The 22,028-nt window shown below is 45.2% G+C and overlaps 1 protein-coding gene across 2 annotated transcripts in view; it reads left to right on the forward strand.

The window, feature by feature from the left end:
* LOC131080731 (cystathionine beta-synthase-like protein) overlaps nucleotides 1-12,056 on the forward strand; it is a 28,442-nt gene extending 16,386 nt beyond the window's left edge. Inside the window, exons 9-17 of one of the 2 annotated variants that reach the window (XM_058019246.1) lie at nucleotides 93-184; nucleotides 1,009-1,134; nucleotides 2,259-2,343; nucleotides 2,512-2,617; nucleotides 3,377-3,451; nucleotides 4,159-4,293; nucleotides 5,395-5,503; nucleotides 7,961-8,045; nucleotides 9,324-12,056. In XM_058019246.1, the coding sequence (XP_057875229.1) occupies nucleotides 93-184; nucleotides 1,009-1,134; nucleotides 2,259-2,343; nucleotides 2,512-2,617; nucleotides 3,377-3,451; nucleotides 4,159-4,293; nucleotides 5,395-5,503; nucleotides 7,961-8,045; nucleotides 9,324-9,433 (923 nt within the window). In that variant the 3' untranslated portion in view covers nucleotides 9,434-12,056. Of the gene's footprint in view, nucleotides 1-92; nucleotides 185-1,008; nucleotides 1,135-2,258; nucleotides 2,344-2,511; nucleotides 2,618-3,376; nucleotides 3,452-4,158; nucleotides 4,294-5,394; nucleotides 5,504-7,960; nucleotides 8,046-9,323 lie in introns of those variants that run through there. The other variant, XM_058019247.1, reaches the window with a different exon arrangement.
* The last annotated feature ends 9,972 nt before the right edge of the window (nucleotides 12,057-22,028 follow it).

Below are 22,028 nucleotides of genomic sequence, written 5' to 3' on the forward strand. Positions count from 1 at the left end.
TTGTTGAGGAAAGTCCATCCTTAGGTGGGTGTGAGCTTTCAATCCATCCTTCTGCTGGAGATTTCACACTTCTCTCCCACACTCTTAAACAGGAAAGGTGGACATGGTGGTGGCCACGGCTGGCACAGGAGGGACCATCACTGGCATCTCCAGGAAGTTGAAGGAGAAATGTCCAGGCTGCAAAGTAAGTGAGAACCCCACTGCTTTTGCCTGTAATGTCTCCTCAAGCTGCTCTCCTTGGCACATCCCACTCCTTGTAAGGCTCTCTGAAGGGAGGTTCTTGGGTCTTCTCAGTTAAAAGGTTGTTCTGGCTGCAGAGAGGGTTTCAGAGTGTCTGAAATCATCATGCTCTGGTTCCCTTGGTGACCAGAGCTCAGGTTTGGCTCAGCAGATGAATACTGACACTCAGATCCCTCCATGGGGTGCCTGGGAAACTTCCTTCTGCCTGGGAAACTTCCTTCTCTGGAAGTTTCTTCTTCTTCTGTGCTCTGCAACCTTTTGTTTCCTCCCTGGCTGTGCCATCCCCGGCAGCTCTGGAGCTGCTGAGGTTTTGCCCGGTGGAATTCTCTCTGCACACACCAGCCTGTGTGTTTTCCTGTGTGATGCGTGAGATTTCCTCACAGAACTCAGGATCCTGCTTCAATCTTGAGAGTTCTCCTACACAGGCAGGGAGTGGTAAAGGAAATAAAACTGATCTGCTTGACTTGGCACAAAATGAGTTGTCTGTGATGATGCCTGGCATGTGGATGAGGACAACCTTGTCTCAGGGAAAGCCTGGTTTCTGTTTTCTGTTTAAACCAAGCAAAACCCATGTGTGGAATAAGTGGTGCCATCACCCTGAGAAGCTGGGATGGGTTTCCAAGGGGGCCAGAAGCAGCAAAACCTTTGAATATTGCCAGGAGGAAATGAACAGGAGAGCAGGCTGGCTGTGTGCCACCAGCAGCTGTGACAAGGCCAGTGCTCTCCAAAGCTCTGTGTCCTGGTGGCCTGAGGGGAAATCTTCTCCAGATTGTAGGTGTGGATCCTGAAGGCTCCATCCTTGCTGAACCAGAAGAACTGAACAAGACTGACAAGACAATGTATGAAGTGGAAGGAATTGGATATGATTTTGTCCCCACAGTGTTGGATAGATCTGTAAGTCACATTGCTGGGTTTACTGCCCTTTGCCCTCTGCTGGGATGCAGGATTGAGGTTAAAGGCAGGGGAAAACTTGGGGGAGGATTTCTTCAAGCTGAAATAGAAGGGTTAGCAGGCAGAACTATTCCTGTTCTTTCCGTCAGCATAAACAGCCCTTGAAAGGCTTAAGACCACATTAGTTTTACAAATCTAAGTCAAAGTGCTGTAAGTAGATAACATTTTCCTACAACACACACTTTTTTCATGCTTAAAACAACCCCAAAACACACCTGGAAAAAACCAGTCATGAAACACAGACAATAAAAATAAAACTGTTGAGTTTGTGAGCGTCCCCAGGACAAGGTGAGAGATGAGGAGTTGAGAATCTGACTCCATGTTCTCAGAAGGCTGATTTACTATTTTATGATATTATATTAAAGAATGCTATACTAAAACTATACTACAGAAAGAGAAGGATACAGACAGAAGGTTTAACAGAATGAATAATAAAAACTCATGACTGACTCTTCAGAGTTTGATGGTGATTGGTTATTAATTAAAAAAAAATCACATGAAACCAATCAAACATGCACCTGTTGGTAAGTAATGTTCAAACTACATTCCAAAGCAGCAAACACAGGAGAAGCAATCAGATAATTTTTATTATTTATATTTTTCCCTGAGGCTTCTCAACTTCCCAGGAGAAGAAATCCTGGGGAAGGAATTTGTCAGAAAATATGACAGTGACATAAAACAGACACACAGCAAAGAACACCAACTTACCAATCACAAAAACCCCACAAAGCAACCAAACCAAACCTTCCAGCAGAGCATCCCTCCTGGACAAAGGGGTTATAAGACTGTCCTGAACAGAGCCTGTGTCCCTGGGATGCCTTCCAGGGGGGGCGGAAGCTGATGCTGTCTGAGGCTGCTCTCACAGAAGGGTTCCAGCAAGGAGCCTTTTGTGCTGATGTGATCATCTCACCTTGGCAAAAATCCCCACCTGGCATTTGGAGGAGGATGGAAACCCGGGGCTCAGCTGTTCCCTCAAAGAGCCAGGGCTGAACCCACACTGCTTGTGCAGTTCCCCTGGCCCTCCCCAGTTAAACAGAGCCTTGTTTCTGTCTCCTGCCCCTGCCCAGACAGTGGACCAGTGGTACAAGAGCAATGATGAGGAGTCCTTTGCCCTGGCCCGGATGATGATCCGCGAGGAGGGGCTGCTGTGTGGTAAGAGCAGGCAGGAGCCCCCTGCCCTCCTCTGATGCACATCAGAGACCTCCTTCCGCTCCACATCTTGTCCCCCTCGCTCTGGGCTCCTCTGTTCTGTCTGCTCCTCCCCTGTGATGGCTTCCATGGGGTGGTTTGATGGTTTTGCCCCTGCTGTGTATTCTGCAGGGGGCAGCTCGGGCAGTGCCATGTCTGTGGCTGTGAAGGCAGCCAAGGAGCTGAAGGAGGGCCAGCGCTGTGTTGTCATCTGCCCTGACTCCATCAGGAACTACATGTAAGGATCTGCTGCTCTTCTTCTCTGGGAGAGGGGTGAGGGAGTCCCTCAGACCTTGGAACACCCAGTTATCCCAGCAAGGAATGTCTTGGGGCACAAGTTCTGAGCTGTCTAAAAGGGGCCTGGCACATGGAGCAGGGAGGATCCTTTCCCCTTTAAATCTGAGCTCTGATTTCAGTAGATAATCATCACTGGTTAGCATTTCTCACAGCAAAGGCCTTGCTTTCACTGTGTTATTTGTGGGGATCACTGATTATCCCAATCCTGGAAGGGTTCCTTTGCCCTTGAGCTGGGTTCCTGCCCTGAGCAGGATCCAGCAGTCCTGCAGCAGCAGCAGCAGCCACACTCAGGGTGAGTTTGCAGGTGGAAATGTCAGGGCTTTAAGCTGTGTTGAGAAGTTTTTCTCCAATCACATTGAAACATACCCCAAAACATGGTATTTTTAGCTGAGTTTCCTCACCCATGTTACATCCAGCTCAATATTAGACAGACAGAAGTTGCAGACAAGACACATCCCCATTCCAGGCTGTGTCTCTGTGATATTGCAAGGGGCTGATAGAGTTGGAGCTTTGTTTCCTGTGGGATTCCTTTTTGTCCCCATGAGTATTTCTTCTCCATGTCCCTGCCACCCAAGCTTGGATGTCCAATTTCCAATTCCACCTTATCTGTTGGTGGCAGTGAGCTGTGAACAGCTGTTTCTGTTTGCTGTCAGATGTTCAAGCCCTGCTAATGAGCTTTTCACCCCCTGGTGCTCTGCAGGTCCAAGTTCCTGAGTGACAAATGGATGATTCAGAAAGGGTTCATGAAAGAAGAAGACCTTGGCAACAAACCCTGGTAAGCCAGTCAGATCCATCTGGATTTCCATCAGTCTATTCAATAGAGTTCATGGCAGCTGCTAATTTAAAGCTCATTTCAATTTACACTTCTCCTTTGATTTAGCTGATCTCCCATGCTATTGTCTTGTGCAGCTATTAATCAAATTTGCTTTAATTAGTTGACATCCTTCCTTGAGTTGTTTTGCAGCAGCAGAAAATTTGGTACTTAATGATTGGGGTTTTTTTAATGAAAAGCATTATATCTGGAATTTAAACAAAAAGGAAATAAGCACAGAATCCTTCCAAAATCAGAGTTCTTGAGTGCAAAGCACTGCAGGTCTACATAGCTAGAAGGGACTCTTCCCTAAATGTTGTCTATGATAACTGTAAATACAGATAGGTCTTTGAGTAGGAGTGCAAAATTTTCTGTGTGAGAGATAAATAAAGAAATTGGGGAGATCAGTGCTCTCCACTGACTATCTGTAATTGTAGAAAGCAGATGAAATGAGGAGAAAGGGTTTGATTTTCAAGCCATCTCACACTTCAGAGACTTTCTGATGCAGGGAGTAACACCTGAGAGCCCTGAAGCTTTATTGACTCTGGCTGAATCCTGACTCTCCCTGCAGCCTTTGTCTTTCCTGTGCTGCTGGAGGCCACTGTGCACCAAGGGCTGGTTCTGTGTTCTCCATAAAACTTGCATGGGATTGTTTTTCACTCCATCCCCAGGTGGTGGAACATCAGCATTCAGGAGCTGAGCCTCTCTGCCCCCCTGACTGTGCTTCCAAGTGTTACCTGTGCCAAGACTGTGGAAATCCTCCGCGAGAAGAGATTCGACCAGGTACCAGTTGTTGATGAATCTGGGTATGTGCACATCTATCACTCTTCATCCATTTCTACCACTCCCCTCAGCAGGTCCCCAGGGATGTCTTTTAAATGCTTGCTGGAAATAAAATGTCTTCTCACCCATCCTTTTTCATTTATTAACACAGTTCAGAAATGTTGCCTTGAACACGCCAGTGCTGGGCTTTGTGTTTTCATGCCAGGATTGTCCTGCCCTTCACAAGATTCTAATGATCATATCATATCATATCATATCAATCATCATATCATATATTATATTATGCTGTACTAAAAGTATACTAAAGAAAGAGAAGGATACAGACAGAAGGTTTAACAAGAATGAATAATAAAAACTCGTGACTGACTCCTCAGAGTGATTGGTCATTAAGTAAAAACAATTCACAGGAATTGTTTTTACTCAGTCATTGTGTCTCTGCAGGATAATTTAATTTCTTTTAATAATACCAGTTTAACTTAAAAAAAAAAAAAAGCAAAAATTCCTGTTAAAAACAACCAACTCCAAACGTGTCCACATCTATCAGAGCTTTCTTCAGCACACTGTGTTTCAGTGCAGGGCTGCAGTGACCCCCATAAACCAGGGTTTTCCAGCAAGCTGGAATGTTCCTTATCACCCTTCAGCCCTCCTGCAAACAGGCTGAGTATTGAGGATTGCTCAGTTGTGCTGACCTGAAGGATGAATTCTTGTAGATCCTCACAGGGAGAAGGGAAATGACCCCAGCTGGGGTGAGCTTGTCTCTGGCTGTCACACCTTTCAAAAGCACAGATGGGAGTGTGAAAAAATGAAGTGGTTTGTGCTTTCCAAAAGCTCTCTGAGATTGCAGGCAGCTCTCTCCAGCTGCAAGGAGCAGAGATGAAAAGGTCCTGGTGCTCAGAAGGACCTGCAGCATCTGCTGCCTTGTGTGTGAGTCTCCAGCACCTCTGAGAGCTGCACCCTGTTTCCTGCAGACACACACAATCCAAGTGTGCCATCAATAATGCTGCATTATTACCATGAAATAGCTGAACTGACTCCTCCAGGCTGGCTGGGAGTGGATGCTTTTTTCTACAGGAGCACCTGAAGCTTTTGTGTTGTTTATCCCTGTCTTGTGTCTCCTTCCCCAGGGTGATCCTGGGCATGGTTACCCTGGGTAACATGCTTTCCTCACTGCTGGCTGGAAAAGTTAAGCCTTCTGATGAAGTCAGAAAAGTCATCTACAAGCAATTTCAGCAGGTAGGCAGGTGTACTCTGCAGCTCCTGGTTGCAATACTAGAGTAGGTGTGCTAACACTGCACAGGCTGGGTGAGGTTCACCTGGGGCCAAGCCAGCACCTGGTACTGAGCATAGAATTTCCTTTTAAAACCATGGAATGCTTGACTTCGTTTCCACCAGGATTTAAGTTCCAGCACTGTCCCAAAGTGGACTGAGGGCTGTGTTCTGGAAGTGTGTTTAATGCTTCTGTTCAACCTGTGAGCCACCTGAGGCTACTGGTTCTTTATGGACAAATGTGAATTTATTTTTTCCTCCCCAGACAGATAATCCAGCATCATGGGGACCTGTGGTGGGTAACACAACTGCCTGGTTCATGTTCTGCCTTCCTTGGACGCCTCAGGAGTTTCTGGGGCTGGTGGTGTGGGGTGGTGTCTGGGGCTGCTCTGGTGCTGGCTGCATCAGCCAGTTCTCTGCACTTCTGAGGTTGTGGCTCTGGCCATGGGCAGCTTGAAGGCTTCTTTAGCAAAGAACAGCTGAACCATTTCTTCTTTCTTTATTTCTGGTATTTTCTTGGTGGGGGCTGGAAGGGGAGTGACACAAGCTGTGGTACTCTGACTGTTAACTAAAATGGTTATTTTCCACTTGAATTGATGGGTTAATGGAGAAACGTGGTGGAATGCACATAACCTCAGAAGTATTGTGGGTATTGCTTCTCTTGCCACTTTAGTCAAGCTTATTTGGTTTATTTATGGGTGAAACTGGGAAAATGAATCTTTTGTGTCACCAAAATCACTTCTGGTATCCTACATGGCTGCATCAAATGAGAGGCTTAGCCTGCAAACCAGGGGAAAAGTACATTTTGGAAAGATGGGTTTTTTGGCTTTTTTAGGTTGCTCAGAGAGGTTGAGGATTTCCCATCCCTGTTCCAGACCAGGCTGGATGGGGCTCTGAGCACCTGAGAATAGTGGAAGGTGTCCCTGCCCCTGGCAGAGGAGCTGGGTGATCCCAAAGGTCCCTTCCACCCCAAACCATTCTGTGATTTTACAACATGGGCAGCCAGCTTTGGTAGGATCACCACAATTATTTTATGGTAATTCTTAGAATGGAAGCAGAATGGTTAGAGCTTTTTTGAAAGTCCCTGGTATAATTTCAAATCTGGGGATTTGAAACACCAGTCACAGGATAATTTGCCAACCCAAACAAGTGCTAGTGGAGGGAGGAGCCATCCTTGTGGAGTCAGATGTTAGTTCCTGTGGTTTGACTTCTCAGTCATGTGTAGTATAGTACTCACTGCCTAGAGACCTAGTAAGCTTAAAAGCAAAGCCTAAATGTGAAAAAACCCGTGGGCAAAACGTTTAAGGAGCTTGAACAAGCAGGTGAAATCTCTGTGGGGGTTCTGTTAAATTTCCACTGAGCATCTCCAGGCATATTTATGCCTTCATGGCTGTCCCAGTGCTGCCAAGGGGCTGCTTGTCCTGGTTCTCTGTAGCCTGCCCAGTCCCTGAAGACAGATTTGGGACTGATGGGTGACTCCATGTGGCAGATTTCCCACCTCCTTCCTTTCCTGGCCCCCAGGTTTAAATATTGGTTCCTATAGCAGGTCTCTTAAACACAGGCTGCTGGGAATCCTCTGACTCCCACTCTGTGCTCCAGTGCAGCCCAACTGTTCATGCTGTGGCATTTATTTAACACAGAGAGGCTTTTTTGAACCTGCAGTGCAAGACTCTTCCTTGCTGTGAGTTCCTTTAATAAAAGGATGTCAGATGGTGGGTGATGGGGAGAGTCACCTGGAGCTGCTGCTTCAACTCTTAACTCATGTTTGAACAGTTTTAGGCACTTTTTAAAATTATTGCAGCAGGAGGTTGCTGAAGTGTTTTGGAAATAGCTGCATTTTTTCAGAGTTGACACAGGATGGTTTCTTGTTCAGTCTTAGCAAAGTTGAGCTTCACAAAGAAAATGAATTATTAAATCTCAGTTCCTTGATTTGTACCCGAGTCCTGTGTTAGCTGAGCAATCTTTCACCCTTGGTTTTGGTTTTGGCTTGTTTGGGCTTTTCTGCCTTTGCAGATCATATTCACTTCCACAATGATTGGCAGCCTGATTCATTCACTTTTTCAATCTTTTTAGAATAAAATCACCAAATATAAAGACTTTTGTGGTCACTTCTTTTGTTGAGACACATGGAACACTTAACCTTCTTTGATTGCTAGCATTTTTCAGATCTTCATTCTATTCATTATGTTTACAGAACCAGAAGGAATAACTTCATGTAGTGCTTTGTGCTTTTTGGAAATCAGAAACAAAGAAAAGTGATCTTTAAAGTTGGCCTTGATTTGTTGGTGTTCTCTAGTGCTTCAGGTGGGAGCAGAGCATAAATGTTGATGTGTTGATTTTAGTTCTGTACAAAGCGTATGGGGATTATTGACTGCTAAACATAGAAAGCACTGTTTTACTCAAGCTCTGTAACTCTCTCCTCAGATTAACCTGAAAGACAACTTGGGGAAACTCTCTCACATCCTGGAAATAGACCACTTTGCTCTGGTGGTTCATGAGCAAATTCAATGTGAGTACAAAGTGCTGCACCTTGAGAGAGCAAATCTTTGAGTGGCAACAAGAAGCAAGGGAGAGTGTGAATGTATAAAGTGAGTTCTGATGTAGCAAAATGCTAATTTTGTATGTAAATTTGTGCTACTGAGCCTAATTTCCATCCCTGGAGGTGTTCAAGGCCAGGCTGGATGGGGCTTGGAGCAACCTGGTCAAGTGGAAGGTGCCCCTGCCTGTGGCAGGGGTGGAACAAGATGATTTTAAGGTCCCTTCCAACCCAAACCATGCTGGGATTAGTAAGACTAAATAAATCTTCAAATCTCAGGAATATCATTCTTATATGTGAATAATATTTTGTCCTGTTTAATCTCCCTAATAGCAGACAACTTTGCAAAGTTACAAACACTGAGACACTGAGACTGAAAACAATATTAAGTCATGCCAGATAAATTTATCTTTAGCTTCTCAATTGTAACTGGAAAAAGAAAAGCCATCAAATTTGGGGTTTTTCTTAATAATCTCCATAAGGATGTGCTCTTGGCTCTGAGCGGACTATTTATAAACCTGGAGTCTCAATGGAAGCTTGCAGTGAAACAGAGATTGAGTGAAAAAAAGCCCAGGACAGTCCAGCTGACTGAAAAAAACTGAGAATAGAAGTAGATTCAACATCTCAGTACAGACAGATTTTAGGAACTGGAATTTAGACAATTGATAAAGGGCCAGAGGTCGTGTGGCCACCTGGTTCCCAAGTCAAGTCCCAAGATAATGAGAAAGTCACTTGAGCCTGTGCTGTCAATGCAGCAAAGATTAAATGGTTAGTACATTTTTTGGATATAAATGGGGTATTGTGGTTTTTATACTGATTCTGTGGTTGGCAGGGATGCAGGAAGAAGGCTGTGTCACATTTCCTCCTCAAAATGTGGTTCCATTGGGCCATTCAAGCGGCCCCTGGTTTCAGTGGGGTAATGCCACTTGCAGCTGTTTCAAGTAATTAATGTTTATGGAAAATACACTTGTGTCAAGAACAATAAATCCACTGGATCCTTATCCTTCCTTCCATAAAGTTCCAGTGTCCCTTTTGCTGAGGAGCCTTTCTGAGCTGAAAATCCTTGTCACTGCTCTGTGACTCTTGGCCAAAGGTGCCTTTTGTGTTCCCCCTCTGTGCCAGGACCACCCAACACCTCCAGGATGATGGAGCTGGGATGGCTCAGCTCCCCATTTCACAAACACTAGAACCAAGCAGGAGGGGATGTGTTTGTGCCTCCTGGAGCCTGAATTCCCTTTTTCCTCCCTGCAGATCACACGGATGGCTCCTCCAGCAAGCGGCAGATGGTGTTTGGCATCGTGACAGCCATCGACCTCCTGAACTTCGTCACCGCACGCGAGCGGGAGAGGAAATCCAACTAAAGCCAGCAGCAGCCTGGAGCCTGCTCAGCATCCTGCAGCCTCAAACAAAGAATCGGGGTCATGTCTTAACTAGAATATTTTTTTTCCTTTTATTTTTTCTCCTTTTTTTTTTTTTAATTCTGAAAATAAGTAGTTAGCCATCTTGCTGTCAGCTCTCCAGCCAATGTGTCCTGCTGCATTGCCCAGCTTCTGGGATCTTGTTTCTTAATCAGGCTAAGCAGTATTTCTTATCAAGACAATTTATTTTTTTACCTATATATATATATATATATGTATGTGTAAAAAATATTGCCTAAATTAAGTGGTTTGTTCCTTACTCGTTGTGTCTAAAGGCTGGCTTTCCAAAATGTTGTTTCAGAATCATAAAATGTGTTGAAATAAAGAGTTACTGAAGCAGAGGCCCAAGAGAGCTCTGGAAAGTTCTGGATTCCTCCCCCCCTATTTAAGGGTGTTCAGTTAGATATTACCTGTGTTGAGACAAAACTGGGACTGGGGCATGGGCAGAAGGAAGGAGGGTTTCCCTTTTGGTGGCATCATTGTAAAACAAGAAAATCCTCAGGGCTGAAGCTGAGACTTCCTCCAAGCATCTGCTCTGAGGAAAAGCTGGTTTGAGTAGAATCATGGCAGTGAAGTGGCAAACATCAGCCAGTGACTCTGTTTTACACAGTGCACCAGCTTTCCCTGCCACAGACCTGTTTTTTTTTTCCTGTTGTTTTTTCCTGATAAGTAAGCACAAGTAAGGAAAGATTTAAAAGGTGAGATCAAGCATCTTGCTTGAAAATTTTTTAAAATCATGCTGTTTCATCTGTTACCTTCTTCTCCCTCCCCATTTGTCTCAGAGTGCCTTTTCTGTGCCTGTTTCAGGAGAGCCAAAGATAATCTCTGAGGAGCTGTGAACTCTTCCAAGTCTTGTTTAGGTGCTCCTACCCTGTAGTGGCTCATTCCAAGAGAAAAGCCCTGCATTGGCTACCCCCTCAGATTAGGGCTATTGCTGAAGGCAAGTGACCCATCCTAAACTTAAAATGTGGTTTGCCATTAAATTCCTGCACTTCTTTAAGACTTAAAACAGTTTTTCCCAAGGCTCTGGGAAAGAAAAATACTATAAATCTAAAAATGTGCAAATTCAATAGTAATTGAAAGTTTCTAAAGAGTGATGAATTTCTTTCTGCCATCGCAGTTATCACTGCTGCTAGATTTTGGCATTACTTTGAATATTTACTTTACTGGCTTTTATCTGATTTTTTCCCCCATTTTCCATCTGACCTTTGCTGACAGCAGCAGGGAGGGAGGTGCTTGAGTAGCTGAGGTTTGTCCTTTTCCCATGTCAAACCTGACCTGACTGAATTCAGCAAGAAATATGAGAGTGGTAGCAGGAGGTTCCCAAAGCTGCTTTTCAGAGCAGCACAAGAGGGGAGTTTAAGGTGAGGCAGCAAAATAGTCAATTATAAAGAAATACAAAGATTTGAATCTGTTTTTCTGATTCACTGTTCATACACAAATCCCTGTAGTGCCATGGAAACTGGCAGTATTGTGGAGTGAGGCACAGGGGATGGTTAGAAATGGTGGGGAACAGGGGAAGGGAGTGTAAACCATCCCAAATAAGCCAAAGGATCCAGAGAAATTCACCTTCTCCCCTGGGGTTTGCTAAGAACAGAAGCTGTCTCCTCTGCACTGGCACAGGGAGGAGAAGGCTTTTCTTATTCCCAGAGGAACTGGGTAAATAAACGGAACTGCTGCACAACTGAAAAACTTTCCAGAGCTCTTTCCCATGGCAGGGGTGAAGGCAGCAAAGGGAAGGGGACAGGGAATCCAGCAGGGCTGAAATTGCTCTGCTAAAGTTTGTGAATGTGATGCTTTTTTGCATGTCTGAGAACCTCATTGCTGGCCTGGTCCTGGTTAGTTGTGGTAGGGCTGATTAAAACTGGGCTTATCTTTGTTTCAAGTGCTCTGAAGACCAAGAAAGACACTGCAGTTTGTTCAGTCTTTTACCTGAAATTGAAGGCCAGAGCCTGAACAGAACTGTATTTTTTTCCTGAAGTGAGTGCCTGCATCTTCTGTTTACCTTTGCTGCTTTTGCAAGCACTGACTAAACCTGAAAACTACTTTGCACATGAATATTTTTATCAGCAATTTATGCTGTATTTGTTTGTCACTGTAAGAGATTATCAGTGCTAATGTTGGCTCTGCAAAAATATTTCTTATTTTCTCACCTGAAGACAGCTGTTCAGTAAAATCTGTACAATATTTTGCAACCAGTTACCAGGCAATGACTTAAGGTTCATTTTCACATTGTCATGTCCTATGTTATTTCCCATTTCTTGCACAAGCTGGGGCTGACTCCAGAACTCTGGCTAGCAGGGGTTCCTCTGAGCAGCCAGACCAATCTCATCTGCCCACCAAGCCCATTTCTGAAAACTTGTTTGCTATAAATCTACACTGTCAGAAGTTTCCTGACATTGCCCCTGTCATCCAACAGCTTTTCTTACTGTGCAGTGTCAACCGAGGGAAAGGGAAGACTCCTTATGCTTCAAGGAGCTGGGAAAAATCACCACTATGTGCTGTATTTATTGCACAGATGTTCACAAATGTACCATACAAAGAGTTCAATAAAGGCTGTTTGATTGCAGAATGGCTCTGGGTTGTTTTTTTAATGCCAGTTCAAGCTTGTGTGTTAAGATTGTAAGTTTTTGTTTTTTTTTTTTTTTTTAATGCCAGTTCAAGCTTGTAAGTGTATTAAGAAGGCTGTAAGATTGTTTTTTTTAATGCCAGTTCAAGCTTGTCAGTGTGTTGAGACTGTAAGGTTTCTTTTTTTTTAACACCAATTCAAGTTTGTAAGTGTGTTAAGACTGTAAGAAAGATTGTTTTTGTAATGCCAATTCAAGCTTGTGTGTTGAGACTGTAAGGTTTCTTTTTTAAATGCTAGTTCAAGCTTGTAAGTGTGTTAAGACTGTAGAATTGTTTTTATATGCCAGTTCAAGCTTCTAAGTGTGTTGAGACTGTAAGATTGCATTTTTTAATGCCAGTTCAAGCTTCTAATTGTATTAAGACTGTAAAATTGTTTTTTTTTAATGCCAATTCAAGCTTGTAAGTGTGTTAGACTGTAAGATTGTTTTTTTAATGCCAGTTCAAGCTTGTAAGTGTGTTAAGGCTGTAAGATTGTGTTTTTAATGCCAGTTCAAACTTGTGTTTATACTGTAAGGTTGTTGTAAGATTGTTTTTTTAATAGCAACTCAAGCTTGTAGGTGTTAGACTGTAAGACTGGGGGTTTTTTTTAATGCCTGTTCGAGCTTGTAGGTGTGTTAGGCTGTAACACATTTGTGCAGAAGACCCCTGGCTGTCAGTGTGAGGCTCTGCAGTTCTTTCCATGTCTCCAGGCTGCCAGGATGAGCTCCCTGCTCTCATGCTGGGTATTCAGGTGCCTCCCCACACACACAGTGCTCTGTGCTCATCAGCTCTTCCTCTCCTTACCCCAGTCCAGCAGCATGGGCTGACTCCATCCTGCACATCCTTCTCATGTGGTACCTGAAATGCTGCTATTGCTGGCAGATCCCTGCTCTTCCTTTTGGCAGCCCCCTCAGAGGGTGTCATGAATGGGTTTCGTGATGGTTTGTGGATTGATCTCAGGGTGCAAAAACCAACACAGCACAGGGGGTTTGCAGTAATAATCAAAACAAATGCACCTTTATTGAATGACCACAGCAAAATGTGATAGAGGGATTAAGGGAGAGAAAAAGATAGAGAAGGAGAGAGAAAGAGGGGATAGAGTGGCAAACACAGAGTGGCAAAGTCCTTCGATGTCTGTGACCGTGTTCACAGGGGTCTTAGGATGAGGGAAGAGACGAGGATCTGACTCCATGTTTCAGAAGGCTGATTTATTATTTTATGATATATATTACATTAAAACTATACTAAAAGAATAGAAGAAAGAATTTCATCAGAAGGCTAGCTAAGAATAGAAAAAGAAAGAATGAATAATAAAGGCTTGTGGCTTGGACACTTTGTCCAAGCCCATTCACTGTGATTGGCCATTAATTAAAAACAACCACATGAGACCAATCACAGATGCACCTGTTGCATTCCACAGCAGCAGATAATCAATGTTTACATTTTGTTCCTGAAGCCTCTCAGCTTCTCAGGAGGAAAAATCCTAAAGAAAAGATTTTTCATAAAAGATGTCTGTGACAGATGTCCAGCCAATGGAGCTCACCAGGTCACGTCCGGGGAGATCTCGAAATCTCTAGCTAACTCTAGAGGTTTTTATTATAATAACTCTTGGAAATTGTGAGGAGGGGGAAACAGATACAATAAAGAATAGATGTAACAGGTAGCCCATGTTCTCAGCAGTGAGAGCCGTTGTTTTCATGGTCCAGTGGTCACAACCTGCAGGCAAACATCTTGCTTTGGTCAGCTTGCCTCCCCCACACACCTCCCCTGGGCTGGGGGTTTCAGTTGCAGTCCTTGGAAGGAGGAGAGGGGCCTTTTCACATGGGGGTTTCATGTCTCCGTCCTTGATGGAGAGGCTTCTTACATCTCAGTCTGTCTGTCATGGTGGTTGCAAATGAGTGAGAGGGGTCTTCTGTGGGTGGACCACCCAAAAATTCAGGAGAAGTCCAGCCAGGCCTAGAGGTGGGGAAAAATCCCAGAGCTATTGTTGCAAAAGGTCAGAATGTCCTTCTTTCTTCTTGTTGAGCTCACTGTAACATATAGTAAATACACTGGTGAAAACAATAGCTTAGCAATGTCCTTAGGCCTCAGGGCCTTGTTAGCATGTGTAACTTTCTCCTTCAGAGCCAAAGATTGTAGACACAGTGGGTCTTTTCTTCAGTAGTCCCCCAATGACGATTGTGAGGTGTGACAGTGTTCACAGGGGTCTTAGGATGAGGGAAGAGACAAGGATCTGACTCCATGTTTCAGAAGGCTGATTTATTATTTTATGATATATATTACATTAAAACTATACTAAAAGAATAGAAGAAAAGATTTCATCAGAAGGCTAGCTAAGAACAGAAAAAGAAAGAATGAATAACAAAGGCTGGTGGCTTGGACACTCTGTCCGAGCCAGCTCACTGTGATTAGCCATTAAATAGAAACAACCAACATAAGCTAACCAAAGATCTACCTGTTGCATTCCACAGCAGCAGATAACTATTTTGTTCTTGAAGCTTCTCAGCTTCCCAAGAGGAAAAATCTTAAAGAAAAGATTTTTCATGAAAGATGTCTGTGACAGTGAGGCAGATGAGGGATATTTCAGACAGACTCTCTCAGAGGGGGAAAGGGGATCCTGCAGTCCCAGCCTGAGGGCAGCAGGCCAGCATCCCTGCTGTGTGCAGGGAGCCCATTTCAGCAAAAGGCCAAAGGCTGCACAGGCACACAGAGAGGTGCAGGAAGTGTGAGGGATCAAGTTCCACCTCGCAGCAGGTTCAGAAATCCCTGGGGAGCCACAGCTGGCTCTGCTTGCAGCCCTGAGGGCTCAGGGCCCCTCAGCAGCTCCCAGGCCAGACCTGGGAGCAGGGCACTGCCCAAACCCCGTTTTTGCAACAAGAGCTGCTGACAGCTGAGTCACAGCCTGGTGACAGCACTGGGACCCAGCTGTCCCCTGGCCCCTCCTCCTGGGTCACCAGCAGGAAAATTACTGGGTACAATCAGCTGTGCTGTCTCTGCAGATAAAGGGAGGACTTCAGTCCAGGAAGGCGCCTTATGGAAGCAATAAATTCCCTTTGGGGGAGGAGAAAAAAATAAATTTAAAAAAAAAGCACAAGCACCAAGCTAGGCTGGTGTTGCTGATGGAAGGGCTGCTGGCTTTTGTCACGTGCTGGAGGATGGGGGGTGAGGGCAGAGCCCACAGGACCTGGCTCCAGGGCACTGAGAGCAGCCAGCTCACCTGCACCACCCTGGCCTGTGGAAAAATCCACCTCTGCTTGGAGGAAAAAATAAAAATAAAAAAAAAAAGCACAAGCACCAAGCTAGGCTGGTGTTGCTGATGGAAGCGTTGCTGGCTTTTGTCACGTGCTGGAGGATGGGGGGTGAGGGCAGAGCCCACAGGACCTGGCTCCAGGGCACTGAGAGCAGCCAGCTCACCTGCACCACCCTGGCTTGTGGAAAAATCCACCTCTGCTTGGAGGAACAGCCAGGTGCTGCTTACACTGCAGCTTTCACTGCCCTCTCAGGAGCTAAAAATATGCCATGGCTTCTTTCACAGCTGCTTGTGGAGGTACCTGCCTGGTGCAGGGGCAGCCAGCTGGGTTTGTGTGCCCAAAAAACAGGGCCAGGGCTCTGAGGGCACCAGCTGGGCCTGCACTCCCTGTAATGTAGGGGTCTGAGGCTTTATATCATGTATATCATGTTGCAAATTGTAGGATAGATCATGATACAAATAGTGCAATGGGGAAGAAGGTAAGGGAGTAGAAGTCTATTTTTAGACTGATGGGGATTTCGAAGTTTACAATGAACTTTCATCCAGACCCTGCACATCCCTGGGGAAGCTGCAGAGCTTCAGGGGATTCACAGTGAGACCCTGCTGGGTGCAGCAGGACACAGGAAGGAGCTGATCAGCCCCAGAGCAGGTCTGGCAGTGCGTGGGGGGACACAGGGTGTGCTGGGAGCTGCTGGTGCCTTGTGCTCCTTCCAGGAATTGCCAGCAGCTCTGCTCCCTGTGACCGTGTTTACAGAGATGAGGATCTGACTCCATGTTTCAGAAGGCTGATTTATTATTTTATGATATATATTACATTAAAACTATACTAAAAGAATAGAAGAAAGGATTTCATCAGAAGGCTAGCTAAGAATAGAAAAAGAAAGAATGATAACAAAGGCTTGTGTCTTGGACTCTCTGTCCGAGCCCATTCACCGTGACTGGCCATTAATTAGAAACAACTGCATGAAACCAATCACAGATGCACCTGTTGCATTCCACAGCAGCAGGTAATCAATGTTTACATTCTGTTCTTGAGGCCTCACCTTCTCAAGAAGAAAAAATCCTAAGGAAAGGATTTTTCATAAAAGATGTCTGTGACATCTCCCCCTTGGGTGTCTCTGGAGCCTCCAGCAGCAGATGCCGCATCACAGGAGGCTCCTCAGATTTATGGAGCACTCCAGGCGTTGTAGTGATGTTTTTTTAGGAATACCTAAAAACAGAGGCCAGACAAAATTCAGGGAATAAAAAGCAGATTTATTGAAGGGCCTTCAGGTACATTTAGGGCAGACAAAGCCCCCCAGGGGCTACACCCAAAATGGATGTGGGGTCTATCCAAGAAGTTTTCACACTTTCATAAGTTTGGTCCATTTGCATATTGGAGGTTAATCTTCCAATTACAGCTTCAGGTAATGAAGTCATTTACTCCAAGTTTACACCCCCCAAACTCAGTTTTGTTTACACTTTTTGGGGCCTGAAACAGTGAGGTGTCCATGATTCCTAGGCCTGGAGAGGAATTGTGTTGTCTGACCAAAATGTGAAGACAATAGCTAACACTGTTTATGGAGTTTAGAGCTATACACTGAATAATTGCAGAATTACAAATATATGAAAAATATAAAAGCTAAAATCCTAAGGCATCAGTACAAGCAAATGGTGACTTCTCCTGAAACAGGAGGGTGTGATTGGCTGCTCCAAGGCAGTGACAAAAATGTAACTTTTCTAACCTATTCCTGCCTTGGCCTGTGACAGCTGGGATCCTGTTTCAGCTACCATCATTTTGCACTGTTGAACAGGTAAAAAAAAAAAATTAACAGCAAGTGACAGCCTCCCTTTTTCCCAGTTTTCCCACATTATTCAGATAGCAGGTACTATCACCAATTCTCCAACTCACAGTATTTAATTCTGCTCAGCCAGAAGCAGTTTTAACCTCATGTCCTCACAGCAAGATGTTTTTTCCCTGCTGGCAAAAAATAACCAAGGAAAGCCTGTTCTGCTCTGAATTATTTGCTAGGCCCTCTCAAAACATTGCTAATCCTTCTCCTGTCATCTTCTTAAGCCCTGGTGTGAAGTTTCAACTGCTTTGATAAAGCCATTATGGATATTAAATTTGAATATCGAATTGCATGGGAGGGAAAATGTGGATTTCTTCCCACTTGGTCCAGCAGAATCAGGAACATTTTAAAATCAGGTTGTTTTCATCTTCTAGGAAAAAAAAAAATCACTGGTGGGGGATGACTGTGGTCACCCTCTTTCCTCCCAGGTGTCCAAAAGTAAAACCTGGGTGCTGCATCCCCACAGGGGGAGGGTTTGGGTTGGAAGGGACCTTAAAGCTCATCCCATTCCATCCCTGCCATGGACAGGGACACCTTCCACTGTCCCAGGTTGGTCCAAACCCTGTCCAGCCTGGTCTTGGGCACTGCCAGGGATCCAGGGGCAGCCAGAGCTGCTCTGGGCTCTGCCAGGGCCTGCCCATCTCACAGTAAAGATGAGGCGAGAACTTTAAAACTCCCTCTGCAAGGAGCCTTTTGGATGGTTTTTACAGCAGAGTCCCTCTCCCTGGGCATGAAGTTTGGTGTCACAGCCTCTCAGGAAATCCCAGAGCCATCCAGTGTTCTTCCCATTTTTTTTGGCTGGCTGATTGCTCTCTGCAGTTGTTGCTCCCAGCCTGGGGATGCAGATGTTAACCAGAGCAATCCTGCAGGTTAAATGCTGCAAAGAAGCTCTTCAGGTGGAGGATGGGGCAGTGCAAGCCTGCTGGGGAATGAGCTCCTGTGCCCTGTGTTGCCTTGTGTGATTTTTGAACTTAGTGACACCAGCACTGCAAATCACAAGGTAAAATTGGATTTTCTGATGTGTACAGGCTGTGAAATACCTGCTGTTCCTGTGTGGGTGAGAGCATGGCAAATATCCCTGTGCAGACCCCAGCTCCTCCTCTGCTCTTAACCCAGGCACAGGCAAAGCAGGAAAACCCACACCAAAATACCTGCTGACCTCAAAAAGCCCCCAATTTTTGTGTGTGTGACCACAGGGCTGGTGATGCTGAGCAGCCCAAGTGCAAAGCAGCTCTGGGGATGGTGATGGGAAAATATTGTGGTTTAAACCCAGCCAGCAATTAAGCCTGAGTATTCTGGCCAGATGCAGTGAACAGCTTTAACCTTGCCCCCCAAAAAAGGGGACTTTTTCTCTTTTTAAGTCCCCAAACTTACCATTTAGGCCTTCTTTCATTTAGACTTTTTTTTTTAAGTATTTAATTTAAAAATGTATTTCTCTAAAGGAAGCATTTTATTTCAAAATTGTCTTCTATCCCCTCAATACCCATCGAAATCTTGTTGCCTTTCAGGTTGAAAAAAAACCCATTTCTTGCAGTTTCGTCACTGAAGGGAATAATCTTATTTTTGAGCACACAGTGCTTCAGGAGACAACCAGGAAGGGGTGGCTGGGTTATTCTGTAACTACAATGCCCAGAAAACATAATTCTTGCTGGGGTTGGGGTTATTTGCAGACTCTTCACAGGAGAGCTGCATGTTCTCTGTCACATCAGATAGCCCACAAGAGTTTTCTGTGATGGATTATCTCTGGCAATGTTTTCCAGAGAGTCCATTTATTGCAAGAAGACCAAAGGTAAAGTCATCCCTGTGCTAATACCTACACCAGTCTTGTCTTCAAAAGTTTAATTCCAAAATGAGCACTCTGACAAGCCTTATTCTTGCCTGATCATGTCAGCAGTGGGGAAGTTTCCTTCACCACTGTGTTCTGGAGGAGCACAGCCCCAGCACAGACCAGGCAACTTCTTCCTTGGGGGAGAAGTGGGGAAAAGAGGGACTGAAATCCTCAGGGGCTCTTCCTCTTCCAGCGAAATCTGCATCCATGCAATTTCCTAATCCCCAGGAGCTGATGTTTGGGAATCACCATGAAGCTGAAGCTGCTCAGTGCTCTCAGCTGATTTGATAGAAGAGCAGTTGCATGAGAAGCAGGAGACAGAGGTTTAGGGCTGGAGGTGGTGCAGAGGCTGACCCTGGGACCCCAGGGGACGCAGAGAGGCCCCAGCAGACAGCACCTAGCACAATATATCGTTTCTGTCACCATTCTGCCTGATTCAGCAAGGCCCACGCTGACACAGATGAGCTGGGCTTAAATTCCAGCTCAAGACACGAAACCAAAACAGCAACGAAATTTCTACAACCAAACTGCTGGGGGAAGGGTTCAGAGCACTCCTGATAGATAAGTACATATTAAAACAAACAATAAATGGCTTATCTGCTCTTTTATGCCCCAGTCACCTCCCCTTGCAGAGCAATCAGGTGCTGGGCACAGCGAGGTGTGGGGCAGGACCCAATCGCGCCCCTCCCGCGGCTCGCAGGTGTCCCCAGCACCAGCACATATTAACTGCGGCTCAGGCCCGGCCCTGACACTTGCCTGACGGGCCGCAGGGGTGAGTAGTGCCTCATCTGTCCCCCTCCCTGGGAAATGGGGACCCTCAGTGCTGTGGGGAGAGCTGGAATTTGGCCTCCAGATAATTTCCCTCCCCTGCTGAGCGTGCTGATTCTCACCTGGGGGGCGGCTGCGCCTTCAATAAGTCCTGAATGAATCAGGCAAGAGGGAGGGTTTGGATTCACATTACGAGGTCAGTGGGGTGGTGGAGAGGGTTTTCTGGAGAGATTGTACAACTCCATCCTTGGAGGTTCTCAAGGTCTATGGTGGGCAAAGCCCTGAGCAGCCTGGGCTGAATTTAGAGTGCCCTAGCTTTGAGCAGGAGGCTGGACTGGCACCTCCCAAAGTCCCTGTCAGCCTGGCTCACTCCATCATTCTGCTAAACTGATGCTGCATTTGTCTTGCTCAATGGCAGCAGTGCTGTTTCTTCAGAGTAAGGCAAGAAAAAAGGCATTTTGGTTCTAATGGAGCGAGCTTGCATTGTTTTCTGCCCTGCTGAGCTCATCTAAGCTTTCCCTCACTTTACTTAATGAGCATCTTGATTTTTTCCCCATTGAAGTTATCAGAGTCTGATAACCTGATAACTGCAATCTCCTATCTGCAGAGTGCTCTGTAAACGTTAGCCTGTGCTCCTTGTCATATATTTTCATTAAGTGGCAGCAGCTGGGTGTTATCATTCCTGGTCTCTTGGCCTGCTTCCCAGCTCCAGTGGAGATTTCCATTTATCCTTTGCCCAGCCTTGTGCCCTCTCAAGACTCTCCATTCAGCAGCGAGTAACGGGGCTGTGGCAGGACACAGCAGTGGCTCAGGTGCATTTGGTGGCTGACCAGATCACCCCTGAGCCCTCAGCCAGGGACTGGGAGGAGTTTTGGGACACAGGTAAGAGTTTTAGTAATCCAGAGAGGATGTATCTATCTTCGCTTTGTGATCTAAAACTGCACTGGAGGCAGCATGGGGAGGTGTTTGCACTGGATGTTGCTCCTCTCAGCCATCCCTGGCTGCAGTCCATGGCTGTCCTTTCTCCTCACACCCCACCCAGCCTGTGCTGATGGATGTCACTGAGGCTGGCAGCAAGAGACCAACTCAACCAGTGCTGTGTCAAAGCCTCCAAAAGTCCTGGATTCTTCCAGCCTTTGGTGCCATTTCAGGCCTTCTGCTGTCTCATTTTGGGGGTTCTGCACTTCAGGCAGTTTTCAAAGTTACCGTCAGAGCCACTGTTATATTAATGTAAATATGGATCCAGGCTCTGAGCACAGAAATGCAGTGATTTGAGAGTGTTTTGTAATGGAAGGAGGACATTCATGCCATTCCTGCAGCACCAGGAATTGCCCAGCCCTTGAGGAGACACTTGAGGCCTTCTCCAGCAGAGAGGGGTGTAGATGTTGACAAATCAAAGGCCAGCCCTGGCTTCTTTGTTCCCTGGGCATCTAGAAAATGTGTCTGCATTCACTTGGGGTGAGAGAACAAATGAAAACCCCATTCTTGACTTATTTTTGTATCAGATGTCTGGGACACCGAACACAGTGAGGAGGATGCAACCTCATTTTAGAAGCTGGGAGCCAGGAATGCTCTTCCTTCCCTGAAGCCCTCCTGACCCAGGGTTGGAGGGGAAAGGGGGCTTGTGTAGGGAGGCCCTGCAGCCCCAGTAATTTCACCCTCCTGCCTTGTCCCTTTCCACCCTACCATGATTATGGTAGAGATGGGCATCACCAGGAAAAGAGAGGAAAAAAAAATACACTTCTAAAATCTATTTAGCCAGCTGTTGATTTTGCATCTTTTCTTTTTTGGGGGGATTAAGGTAGGGATTGGAAGTGCTTGAGATGGAATTTTATGTTTGGACTTAGATGTTTATTATTTTTATTTATATTATAGTCTTATAATCTGTGAGTTCTATAGTATTTATATATATATAGATAAAAAATGGTTCTCTATCTCTACAAGGTCTTTTAAGGAAAAATATGTAATTAAGTAATGACACAAATTATTTTTACTTTTAATCTAATAACTACTTACGTCTTGCAATGCAAACTTTTTTGTCTAATTACAAAATACTAAAACTTATGAAGAAGGTGAAGAAGAAGCATTAGCTACTGCTCTAAAACTTCTATCTCTCTAAAAAACCATCTTCTACAGTTTTATATATATTATAAAACTATATTGTGCAACTATATTCTATAAACTGTATATTCTAAAACTTTAAACTCCAAGTTTTCTACTATGTGATATTACACACTTTTATTCAAACTACAC

Source organism: Melospiza georgiana, chromosome 2 (genome assembly GCF_028018845.1).
Source record: "Melospiza georgiana isolate bMelGeo1 chromosome 2, bMelGeo1.pri, whole genome shotgun sequence".
Classification (NCBI taxonomy): Eukaryota; Metazoa; Chordata; class Aves; order Passeriformes; family Passerellidae; genus Melospiza; species Melospiza georgiana.